This window comes from Pimephales promelas, chromosome 25, assembly GCF_988280905.1.
Source record: "Pimephales promelas chromosome 25, fPimPro1.hap1.1, whole genome shotgun sequence".
Lineage (NCBI taxonomy): Eukaryota > Metazoa > Chordata > Actinopteri > Cypriniformes > Leuciscidae > Pimephales > Pimephales promelas.
In genome coordinates this window covers 12825113-12838417 of record NC_142793.1, presented here as the reverse complement: position 1 = coordinate 12838417, position 13305 = coordinate 12825113, and the positions used below count along the sequence as shown (strand labels likewise).

General features: G+C 34.2%; 1 protein-coding gene, 1 long non-coding RNA gene and 1 pseudogene across 4 annotated transcripts in view; 2 read left to right on the top strand and 1 right to left on the bottom strand.

The window, feature by feature from the left end:
- Positions 1-312: 312 nt before the first annotated feature.
- Positions 313-13305, top strand: part of sergef (secretion regulating guanine nucleotide exchange factor) — a 14524-nt gene continuing 1531 nt past the window's right edge. Inside the window, exons 1-11 of one of the 3 annotated variants that reach the window (XM_039666015.2) lie at positions 313-385; positions 574-709; positions 902-1057; positions 1244-1338; positions 1428-1488; positions 2532-2645; positions 2791-2853; positions 2957-3115; positions 3193-3347; positions 8736-8772; positions 8917-9391. In XM_039666015.2, the coding sequence (XP_039521949.2) occupies positions 344-385; positions 574-709; positions 902-1057; positions 1244-1338; positions 1428-1488; positions 2532-2645; positions 2791-2853; positions 2957-3115; positions 3193-3347; positions 8736-8772; positions 8917-8960 (1062 nt within the window). In that variant the 5' untranslated portion in view covers positions 313-343 and the 3' untranslated portion in view covers positions 8961-9391. Of the gene's footprint in view, positions 386-573; positions 710-901; positions 1058-1243; positions 1339-1427; positions 1489-2531; positions 2646-2790; positions 2854-2956; positions 3116-3192; positions 3348-4724; positions 5259-8735; positions 8773-8916; positions 9392-13305 lie in introns of those variants that run through there. The other 2 variants (XM_039666014.2, XM_039666016.2) reach the window with 2 other exon arrangements.
- LOC148965052 (uncharacterized) lies at positions 372-1326 on the bottom strand. Its single transcript, XR_016150653.1, has 2 exons — positions 1188-1326; positions 372-1098 (listed from the first exon to the last, which is right to left on the bottom strand). It is a non-coding gene; the product is annotated as an uncharacterized LOC148965052 (long non-coding RNA).
- Positions 10805-13305, top strand: LOC148965051 (uncharacterized; annotated as a pseudogene).

The window sequence follows — 13305 nt, the reverse complement described above, 5'->3', positions numbered from 1 at the left end:
GAAAAAATTATTCTATACGAAGAAGTGTTCATAAAGATTCCTCTTTTTTTAAATGAAATAAATCAAACCTAATAATTGTGGATAGGTAGGAAGGGAGTGAGGGGGTGGAAAAAAATAATGTATTATTTTAATTATTATTATTATTATAATTTAAATATCATAATATATAGCTAAAAATAGATAAAAATAAATAAATGATAAAAACATATATTATTATCATTCGATTCAAAAGTAGAATAATATTTTAATAAAATGTGTGACTTATGTTTGCAAAAGTAACTCCCGATCCGATAAACCCCACCCACTGACGTTTCATGATGTCATCAATGTGCGGGTAAATCTGATGGAAGGAACTCAGCTGTCAAAATGTGTACTTTACACGTGGGTAAGTTTTATTTAGCCTACTTTTGACAACGCAAAGCTTACAAACAAGTATTGGTACCAGTCTACATCCTTAAATCCACGAGAATACAGCGAACATGTAACAGTATAAATTAAAATAAGCAGTCTCAAATAAGTATAGCTCACAAAAACAGCGCTTCCTGAGCAATAAATCGTGATTTTGTATCACAGGGAGCGAACAGTTCCGGGCAGCTGGGGCAGGGACACACGGAAGATCAAGCCGAGCCGCGGCGTGCGCACGGCGGACTGCAGACAGAGCAGGTCCGCTGCATAACCGGAGGAGGCGGGCATTCGGCTGTCATCACTGGTTAGCTGGCCTATAACACTATTAAAAATAATAGATATTAATGCTAACACTCTGAAAGGACACGTCGTTCGAATTAGTAAAATAATCCTTTAACTGTTTCAGTATTTGCTGACATTGACATTATATATTTATGGATCAATGGCGCACTCTAGTGGACACTTTGAAGTATGACAACAACATTTCTCCATCCAGAGTCAGGTGACCTGCTGATGTGTGGACACAACAACAAAGGTCAGTTAGGGCTCAGTCACACTTCAGAGGTCATAACCTTTCAACCCTGCCCTTTGTCTGGGTGGGGAAGAGTTCAGCAGGTGTCCTGCGGTTGGGACTTCTCTATTATCCTGACAGGTGAGTGGTTGGGTCGTCAATTCCATACTCGTATTCATATCCTGGAAAAATAAACGAGCATGCGGATATTGCAGACATCAGTAATATTGAGTTTTTTTTAGAACTTTGAGTTGATAAAGTGCACTTAGACCTCCCTGTTGAGACTTCCTCTCGTTGAATTCAGTGCTGAATAACTGTGTCTGTCAGGTGACGGTCAGGTCTTGGTGTGCGGCTCCAATGCTTTTGGACAGCTGGGTGTCTCACCAAGGATATCACACTCAGCAGAACCTTTACATGTGAAGGTGGGAACTGAAAAACATAATGAGACTCTTACTTAATAGTTTTTTATGCGTGAGGATTGTAATAAAGTCGTGCTATGTTCTGCTTACAGACACTGAATGAACCTGTGACTAGTGTCGCTGCTGGCCTCAGACATGCTTTAGCAAGCACAGGTATTACTTGTGACTATATCAAATAAATATCAGATCTATGCATTTGATTCAAGTAAATATTATAAATGTATGTATGTATGTATATATATATATATATATATATATATATATTATTAAAATATATTAACATATATATTAACATGATATTTTTCTAATTATTATAATTTAAATGTTATACTATGTAATTATTTGTTTTCAAATTACTTTTCAAAAAAATTAAATACTAAAAATAAATATAGATTGTTTTTTATTAAATGTAAGAAATAATTTTATATTTAATTGTAAGTTTTATTATTGAATTATTTATATTTACTTATTTTGCTTAGTTGGTATATATGTATATTTGTTTTAAATACGGGAAAAAAACAAAATACTTAATTTTATATTTAAAATTCAAATTATTTTGTAATATTATTATTTGTTTTAAATATTGAAAAATATTATTGTTATAATATAATTTAATATGTAATGTTATGTACATGTATGTAAAATGTTTAATTATTTGATTTATATTTGTTTAATATATTAAATATAATAAATTATATATAATTAAATTCATTCTATAATTATCATAAAAATAATATTTAATTATTTGTCTTGCCTGGTATATGTATATATTTGTTTTGAATATTAATCATTAAAAAAAACGAAAACATTTTACATTTAAAATTCTAATTGCATATTAAATATATTATAATATTATTATTTGTTTTAAATTTTGAAAATAAATATAGTTTTTTATATTAAATATAATAAATGATATAAAATTAAATTAAATCTATAATTATCATTTAAAAATAATATTTATATTACTGGTATATGTATATATTTGTTTTGAATATTAAACATTGAAAAAAATGAAAACATTTTACATTTAAAATTCTAATTACATATGAAATAGATTCTAATATTATACTTTTAAATGTATAAAACAAATAAATATAAGTGCTTAATTATTTATGTAATAATATAATTAGATATTAAATACATTTTAGTACTATTAATCAACATTTAATTGTGTGTTTTTTTGTGTGTGTATAAAGCTTCAGGTTGTGTTTATCAGTGGGGGACGGGCCTGTCGAGTCACGCTAAGAGAATGTTGAGTCCACAACCTGTTCCTGCTCATCTGTCCTCTAAAGAGCCCTGCCTTGTCCCAGGTAACACACACACACACACACACACACAGTTGCTCTTAAAGCTAAATGAGCCTCACAACACCTGATACACGAGATCTTACTCCTATTTAATTATTGTCTGTTAAATGATATATTTAATTAATTTATAGCACTGTCTGATCTGCAGGGTTAGATCATGTGACCCCACAGAAGGTAGTTGCAGGCTCCACCCACTGCATTTGTTTGACAGGTGAGAGGATTTTTCAAACAAATCAAACTGATTTAGCCCTCTGATTAGTCAGGACAGAGATCGTAGAGTTCCACCAAAGCATTTGACTCCCATATCTCCACAGCGAAGGGTGACGTGTTCCTCTGGGGTAGCAATAAACACGGTCAGCTGGTCAGCGAGAGTCTCTTCCTGACACTTCCTGTGGCGCTGGATCGTTCTCTGCTGCGGGGCGAGAGAGTGACCACCGTTCACAGCGGCTGGACGCACCTCGTCACAAAAACAGGCGAGCCGCACTACACAAGTCTCACACAAATCTTTATTTTCTTGTGATATTGTTTTCAATATATGATCTGTTTACAGAGAGTGGGCGGGTCTTCACATGGGGCAGATCCAATTACGGACAGCTAGGACAGACCAATCAGGATACGGAAAAAAAAGAGCCTGACGATTTAACCAGCTCTGGGAAAACTATAAGCCGCCCCGTTGAGATTAAAGCTTTATTTGGAGCAACACAGGTATGTTGTCAGCCATATACTGTAAAGTAGCCATGATTTTACCACAAATAATAATTCAAAGTTAATTGACTACAACCCCCATTAACTGGGGGAAAATCACTGCACTGGTTTTCATGGCTTATTGTGAACTGGTAATAAATAAAGTAGGGGTGCACGATATATCGGCCACCATATCAGAATCGGCCGATATTTGCTAATTTTTGTTATCGTTATCGGCCCGATAATAAAATTTGACTGATATATTAAAGCTGATAAATTATGAATTATTTCCTTCAACATTTGACACCTGAGACACTTAAGATGCACACTGTTCAACATGATTGATCTTAATTGCTTGAAATATGAGGCTTTCAAAAATTCTATAATAATTGGATTTAGATTTATCGGCCGATATATCGGTTATCGGCTTTCAAATATAAAAAATTATCGGCCATTTCCCTTTCTGCCACATACGAAAATCATGCTTTTGGTAAATCGTAATTTTGAGATGTGTAAATCGTAATTATGGCACAAAAAGTCATAATTATTAGATAAGTCAAAATGATGATTTCATCATAATTATAATAAAAAGAGGAAATAATGAGGGGAAAATTCAAAATTATGAGACAAGAAGTTGAAATTATGACATCAAAATTGTGATATATTTAGAGATAAAGTAAAAAAAAATTGTGAAGATAAATCAAAATTATGTCATATTATAAGATTAAAAAAATATATATTATGAGAGTCAATATTATGAAATAAAAAATGTAATTATGAGATAAAAAGTTGTTATAATGAAAAGTAAAATTGATGGCAAACTAAATCATAATTATTAGATACAAAGTTGATATTATGATATACTAGTAAACCATATTATGAGATTAAAAATTGAAACAAAATATACATTATAATAATAATATTATAGTAAATTATAATATACATGGAATTATGAGAGAAAAAATCCAAATGATGGCATACTAAATTTTAATTATGAGATAAAAATGTTAAACTATGAGATCAAGACATAAATCGGAATTTTGATGTCATAATTTTAACTTTTGCTTCAATTTTGACTTAGTATATAACAATTTCGACTTTTTATCTAATAATTATGATTATGAATCATGTCAAAATTATGATTTACCAAAGCGTGATTTTTCTTCTGTTGTGGAAACACACTTGCGCTCATAGGCAAGAGAAAGCACTATGTATAGTCGTCCTGTAGGGGGCGAAAACACACTGTACATCCCCACAGTTCTTCCTCACATCTGCCCAGAGACACACACTGATTTGATCTGAAGGTCATCACTTGTCTTACACCATAGAAAATGCAGCATCTGTGCGCGTATTATTGAAGAGAATGACTCGATGACAGTGTTTTATGCTCAATCTCAGGTTTTACGTGTATGATGAGTCACCAACCTTGAAATTAAAGATCGGCCTTCAGATACTGTGAGCGAGAGAAAAGAGACATTTGGCATTTACATCTTTTTGCATTGGTTCTTCAAGTTCAAGAACAGGGACGTGTTGTCCAGACTGCGAAACATATTTCTCTCCTTGCGTGACTTTGCTTTGCACGCTCACCACTTTCTGCCAGGTCGATAGACCTCATGTCATTTTTAATCCTCAAAAGTTGCTTACGCTACAACGTCCTGCCATGTCGATGAGAGGAACTGAGGACGGGACAGGGGACGTTATCCTCTGTAAGGGTCTGGGGACACATTTAGCCTTCAGTGACTAACCGAGTATAAAGTTTTCCTGCTGAATTGTTGAGCTGAGGCTTAAAGGGATGTCTCTGTTATCATTAAAGGGATAGTTCACTTTGAAATACATTTTTGATATGTTTTATCTTACCTCAAGGGCATCCAAGATGTAGGTGTCTTTGTTTCCTCAGTATTTTCAATTTTGATATTTTTAGGTCAAACCGTTCTTGTCTGTCAGTCATATAATGGAGGTCTATGGTCACCACCTCAAAGAGCATGCACAGAGAAGTCCAAATTAAACATGATTTAATGACTCATAAATGTAAGTACACATTGATGGCCTAAGACACGAAACGAGCGGTTTGTGTGAGAAAACGAACAGTTATTTATATTGTTTTTACCTCTTGTTACCACAGCCACGTCCAACTGATCTGAGGGCGCGGGCGTTTTGTGGCTGTGGTTACAAGAGGTAAAAAATATGAATATGAATACCCGTGGCTCCTGGCGATTCATGGAGGTCTTATGAAGTGAATGAAACTACATTATTTACAGCATTATACCTGTAATCCACAGCCTCGGCGCGTTCACGGCAGTCTGGAGCGTGAGGTAATAATGCAGTAAATAATGTTCAGTTTCTTGCACAGACCGATCGTTTGGCTTTATAAGACCTTCATGAATCATCAGGAGTCACAGGTATTCATTTTGTTTTGCCTGTTTTTTTTTTGTGTGTTTTTTGACTCTCAAAGTGATGGCAGCCATTAACTCAACCTAAAAAAATAAGTGTGTAATGTTGGCATCGGACTCTGATGATGAATAACAAATAAACTTTTCATACAGTAGGCTACACTGTTACACTGTTGGGACAAAACTTCACTAAGCCTATAAAACCATAAATTGTAGTATGTTTTTTAGCACCAGTGACAGTCTATATTGTGTCTAAACTGTTGTTTAGACTTCAGATCAATTGTTTCCACCCCCAAAAGGCATAGTGGCCAATCAGGGAGGAGTTAGCATCCTCACTGGCTCCAGACTGTGAGATTTCCTATCAGTAGATGAAACATAATACTGTGTTCTATAAATGACGGCGTTCCTTCCTGGATACGGAGCTGAACTCCCAGTAATGGGTGGTGTAATTTCTTAATGAGTTTGTTCACACGTGAAGATGCAGCCGACAGTCAGTTTCACACATGCACCCGGAGCGCTGGAGTCCTGCGGTGTGTGTGTGTGTGTGTGTGTTCCCACAGTGAGGCTTCATCACAGTGCCTGAACATGTCTGTGTGGGACACCTCGCCCTGTTCTTCTTTATCAATGGCATGGGTACAACATATTATCTATGTTATATATGATATATAGGTTATTTTAAAATATAAAGTTTATATAGATTTAATAGTGTGTGTGTGTGTGTGTGTGTGTGTGTGTGTGTGTGTGTGTTTTAAAATAAAAGAAAATATAATAAAGAAAATATAATATTAATAAAATATTAAAGAAATATTTCTATTTCACTTTTACACTTTATAATATAATTAGGGCTGTCAAACGATTAATCGCATCCTAAATAAAAGTTTGTGTTTACATAATATATTTGGGTGCACTGTGTATAATTATTTTGCGTATATATAAATACACACACACATGCATGTATATTTAAGAAAAAAACATTTTTATATGTAAAATATTTACATTTATATATAATATACCGGTAAATTATATATAAATCTATATACAGTATATACATGAAAATATTTCTTAAATATATACAAGCATGTGTGTGTGTGTGTGTGTGTATATATATATATATATATATATATATATATATATAAATAATTATACACAGTGCACTCAAATATATTATGTAAACACAAACTTTTATTTTGGATGCGATTAATCGTTTGACAGCCCTAAATATAATATACAGTCATGTATGGTATTAAATAATTCATAATTAATTAAATATGTATAAACTGTATTTACTTTACAGTTATATTTTATGATATTAATTTTAAAGAAAATATAATTATATAAATTATTTATATATTGTATTAAATTATTAATGGATAATTACATAAAATATACTATTAATTATGTTACATAATATTAATTGTGTGTTTGTACTGTATTTTAAAATAATACAAAATATAATTATATATATATATATATTACTAATATAATTAAAATTATATCATTATTTATTTATATTTATCATTCTAAGTGCAAAATATATTTATAGATAGATAGATATTTAGATTGTATATCAATATTTTTGGTTAATTTAATATTAAATATTTTTATTTAATAATATAATTTGATGGGAATGAGATTTGGTTGGTCGCTACACTTGTCGGTTCAAGAGTTCATTTCTTGGCCATCTGCGTGTTTTAGCGCTCGCTGCCAATGATCTGACAGCAGTTCTCAGTGGTTTGGACAGTCCCTGTCCTCTGTCTGAAAGCTGTTTTGACTGGCTGTGTGTGTTTGTGTTGCGTGGGGTCAGCTGGGGACGCTGGGTGGACGGGGTTGTTTTGTTGGTGATGGCGGGAGAAGCAGAATACATCAGGACAGATCATGGTTGTGGAGTCTGACAGGAGGCAAAGACGTCGCTTTGTTCTTTCACTATCAGTTGACACAAAGTCCACAGCGGAGGCGAGCAGAAGGTCCTTGTGCTTCACCCAGAACAGGCAACATTGCTATTTAATGCTAATATATATACATATATATAATTTATATATATATATATATATACAGAATTTAAGCGCAAATAATTCTTAAATATATACATGCATGCATAGGTATTTATATATACAAAATAATTAAATACAGCACACACAAATATATTATGTAAACACAGACTTTTATTTTGGATGCGATTAATCGCAATTAATTTTTGCACAGCCCTAAAATTATATATATATATATATATAGAGAGAGAGAGAATTTGAGAAATATTCTGTAAATGCTTCTAAATTAATAAATAAATAATTTCTAAATAAAGAAAATAAAGTATTATAATATCATACTATATATAATATAAATTTAGAAACATTTATAGATTATTCTAAATTAATAAAAATAATTACATATTCCATATATTATTACAAATGAATTATAGCAAATTAATAAATTGTTTTTCTCATGCTTACAGCAGTGTTATGTCTTCCAAAGTCAAATATCGAAAGATTAGCTTTAGGTTTATATATATTTGATTGGTCGTTAAACAAAAGAAGTTTCAAGCTTCTTTCAGGCCCACCAGCCATTTCCCATGATGCACCAGTATAATTTCCATTAATACGAGTGTGTTTGTGTGGACGGCATCCTCTCAGCTCCGGCAGACAGCATTAGCGATGTGTTTTTATCCACTAGCAGCCCATTTCCTCTGCGTAATGAGCTCTGATCACCAAACATTAACAAGCCAACCAGAGACGCCCGGTCACCCACTCACATCCTCACCGGTTGTCATGGTAATGGACATATGACTCCAGCATTGGGGCCGGTTGTGTGTTAATCACTCTCCTCGTACCCGCTTCCCAGTAGGGAATGTTCGATTCAGACATCCCGACTTTTGTTACATGTGATCCTATGTGTGACCTGAGTCAAACTCAGTTTGTCGTCTGTCAGCGGTTATTGTGTTTGGACTGTGAGCTTGTAAGAGCATGTGATGAGTGTTTCTCACAAATTTCTCCCTGTTTTTTTTTTTTTTTTTTTTTGGCAGATCGCTTGCGGATCTGAACACAACTTGGCTGTTGTGGGTGAGTACAGTGAGAAATTGAGGATTTGATTTGATTTCGTAAGCATGCATGACTCTTTGCACAGAATACTCTGGGATTATGTTAGGAATGTTTGCAGTATGTAGTCTCCATGGCAACACCTGTTGTCCTCATGGCCCATAACAGTCATTGGAAAGAAAGCCGCCAAGGCCTCCGTCACGCACTCTTAGACCTGAGTACCGAGAGTCAATCTTTGCCGCCCATCGGAGAAACAAACGTTATGAGATGTGCATGAGATGCACGGAGTCGGGGTTTTCTGTGAGCATTGTCGAGTGAATCTCTCAAAGAACATGTTCAGGTCATAGTTCACTCCCCCAAAAAAGCCGATTGAACCGATTAATCGTGATTAATCACGATTAATCGCATTTCCCATAAAGATGTCCTTTTGTAAAAATTAAGCCATTATTATCATGACAATAAAAAAACATTTCCCCCAAAATGTCTTAAGTGTAATGCATCTGAATGTTTTACTTTACTGATGTTTGTCATCATCCTTAATGATGTAATATTCATTTATTGCTCGATTTTGTAGAAAATGAAGCCATATTATCTTATATATTATTTTAAGCCATATATTATTTTATTGACAATCAAGAAAATTTCCCTTAAATTCTTTTTGCTGTAATGCATTTGAATGTTTTACTTTTGTGTTTGTCATAATCTTAAATTATCATATTTATTATCCTTTAATACAAATATTTTTAATAAAATTATTACATTTACATTTTTAATTTATTTAGCTAACATAAAACATACATAGGATGATGACAAGCACTAAGGTACAAACACTGTGTGTGTGTGTGTGTGTGTGTGTGTGCGTGTGTGTGTGTGTATATAGAGAGAGAGAGAGAGAGGGGGGGGGCTGTCAAACGATTAATCGCGATTAATCGCATCCGAAATAAAAGTTTGTGTTTACATAATATATGTGGGTGTACTGTGTATAATTATTTTGTATATATAAATATACACACATGCATGTATATTTAAGAAATATTTCCATGTATATAATGTATATAGATTTATATATAATTTATATTATATATAAATATAAGTATTTTATATATTAATAATATTGTTTTCTTAAATATACATGCATGTGTGTGTATTACTATTTATATATATACAAAATAATCGTTTGACAGCCCTAATATATATATATATATATATATATATACACACATATATACAGTATTCTTTATAGGTTTCCTGACTTGCATCAGATTCTCTCTTGCATTGAGGTTCATCACTTGTACAGTTGCCATGGCAATCATTCTACAGTATCTTTAGGTGTGAAGTATCTTATTATGGGATGTGACTGCTCTAACATTGAGCCGGGGGAGAAAGAGACAGGATTAAAGGAGAGTAAGCCAGAGATTCCACTAAGCCTGATGGCCAGAATTAACTCTGGAACCAGCTCTGGCTTCTGTACTTTTGAGACTTCAGTGTCTGGATTTCAGTAATAGGACATTTTCAGCACTACGTCTTTAGCATTAGTTAGAGATGAGTATCTGTTGCTGGAGTAATTAAGCCGCCGCTCCACGCTGTGATCTTTAGCATATCATAGCAGGATGCTGGGAATTAGTCCCTGTGCCTTTGTGCAAGGGCATCAGAGGGAAATGAGCAATCACTGAAAAGAATATGAAGGCAGTTTTAAATATAAGAGAAGCTATTTCTATTTCTTTTATTTGTTAATTCCCCAAAGTAACACCATTGACTAATTGCAGTTCATGCAGTGTTTAAAACTTATGCCTTCTTGCTGTCTTTGCCTCAAGTTACTGTAACATTACTCTGTTGTATTTTGTCCCAAAATCAAAAGGAAAGATGAAAATTAATATTTTGCATAAAACAACAATGCCTTCTTAGACCATTAAGACTTTTTTTTGCATTATTATTATTATTATTATTATTACAAATTCTCATTACCATCATGCAGAAATGTATATTTGTACATTGTAGTGCCTTCCCTGTCTAAGGGCAATGGTATCCTCTCTTAAATTCTTTTTTAAAAAGACCATTCTTTTGACTTAGCCATATTTTTAACATGCAGTCAAACGTGACACTCAACAAACCTAGCCAGTTCAGGTATGTCATGTGTTCTAGCTCAAGTACACCTGATGCAACTAATGAAGCCCTTGAGTCAACAGCTGTTGCAGATTGTGCTGTTGTGAGGGGGTTGAATCTTGCCAATAAAACTGATTTGCAATGGGGTTTGAATAATATCAATTACAATTATTTATTTATTATATTATTATTTTTCATAGTAATGGTAATACAGCATTTATTGTGGTTTAATTTGTATATATATAATTATTTAATGGTACATTTTATTTAAATTATGAAATATATTTAAATCGTTAAACTTTAAATGAGATTAAATCAGTGTAGGGACTGTGTGCATCATACACCACTGAGCAGTGGGCATGTTCAACCATCTTTTGTTTGAAACCTTCATCTTTTTTATTTCATTATTTCTCTTGTCTAGATTAGTATGCTGTCCTATATGTTTCTATGGTCTGTAAGTGTGTTGCTATGGGAACAGTTTAGCTGTGCATCTGTGACTGAACACTAGAGGAATACACATCATCCACAATCAAATACAATGATTTGGTAAACAAAACAAAAATCCTCATGTTTTTATGTTCACAATGTTATTGTCATGCACAAGTGTCCTACTTTTATTTTTTTATTTATAATTCTGAATAATTGTAGCCCGCTTATAGAGAAAAAAAGAATACATTTATAAAGACTTTAAAGTGTTACGGTGTATAGGGAAGTGTGGGGAGAGAGAGAAAAAGGGCGGGAGGGTGACAAAACGAGTTACCCTTGAGAAAGCATCCTCGCTCATGGTTGCCGTGGTGACGGGACCTGTTATGTAACCATGTTGCCGTGGCACGTGCTTCCATGGCGATGAGGGCTTGACCACACCCACCAGCTGGACGTGTTCAGTTAGACTGCAGGAGGGTCTGAATGATTCACAGGTGTGATGTGTGCAAGAAACCTGCTTCATGGAGCTTTTTTTCATTCTGAATCATTTTTAACATCCCAGTGACATTTCTTTTCTTACTTTTCATTATTAATTTTGTGAATGCTTTTACCAAAACTACTTAAACATTTCAGTATGTATGTTTGCTGTGAATCGAACCTTTGATGTTGCAAGCTTGATAGTCAGTCAGTCTGTCTATATACTGTACCTGTCTGTCTATCTATCTATATACCTGTCTATCTGTCTGTCTATCGATATACCTGTCTATCTGTCTGTCTATCTATCTATACGCCTGTCTGTGTGTCTGCCTGTCTATCTGTCTATTGTCTATACGCCTGTCTGTCTGTTTATCTGTGTGTCTATACACCTGTCTGTCTGTCTGTCTGTCTATCTATATACCTGTCTGTCTGTCTGCCTCTCTATACGCCTGTCTGTCTTTCTCTCTGTCTATCTATCTATACGCCTGTCTGTCTGTCTGTCTGTCTATCTATCTATATACTTGTCTGTCTGTCTGTCTGTCTGCCTCTCTATACGCCTGTCTGTTTTTCTGTCTGTTTATCTATACGCCTGTCTGTCGGCCTGTCTGTTTATCTATATGTCTATTATCTATACGCCTGTCTGTCTGTTTATTTGTCTGTATATCTATTCGCCTGTTTATCTGTTTATCTGTCTGTCTGTCTTTCTGTCTGTCTATCTATACACCTGTCTGTCTGTCTGCCTCTCTATATGCCTGTCTGTCTTTCTGTCTGTCTATCTATACGCCTGTCGGTCTATCTGTTTATATACCTGTCTGTCTGTCTGCCTCTCTATACGCCTGTCTGTCTGTCTTTCTGTCTTGTCTGTCTGTTTATCTGTCTGTCTATCTATCTATATGCCTGTCTGTCTTTCTGTCAGTCTATCTATACGCCTGTCTGTCTGTTTATCTGTCTATATACCTGTCCGTCTATCTATCTATATCTGTCTCTCTACCTCTCTATACGCCTGTCTGTCTTTCTTTCTGCCCTGTCTGTCTGTTTATCTGTGTCGATCTATACGCCTGTCTGGCTGTTTATCTGTCTGTCTATCTATCTATATACCTGTCTGTCTGCCTCTCTATATGCCTGTCTGTCTTTCTGTCAGTCTATCTATACGCCTGTCTGTCTGTTTATCTGTCTGTATACCTGTCCGTCTATCTATCTATATACCTGTCTGTCTCTCTACCTCTCTATATGCCTGTCTGTCTGTCTATTATCTATACGCCTGTCTGGTTATCTGTCTGTCTATACTGTATATACGCCCGTCTGTCTGTCTCTCTGCCTGCCTGTCTATTTCTGTTTATCTGTCTATCTGCTTGTCTGTTTATCTGTTTATCTGCCTGCCTGTCTATCTATATGCTTGTATTTCTGTCTGCCTTCCTATCTTGCCTGTCTTTAAGTCTATCTATTAGTCTATCTGCCTATCTGTCTATTTACATACCTGTCTGTCTGTCTATCTATCTATTGTTGTGAATCAAGTTGCAGCAACATTGTCATGGAATATATTTCACTGTCTCT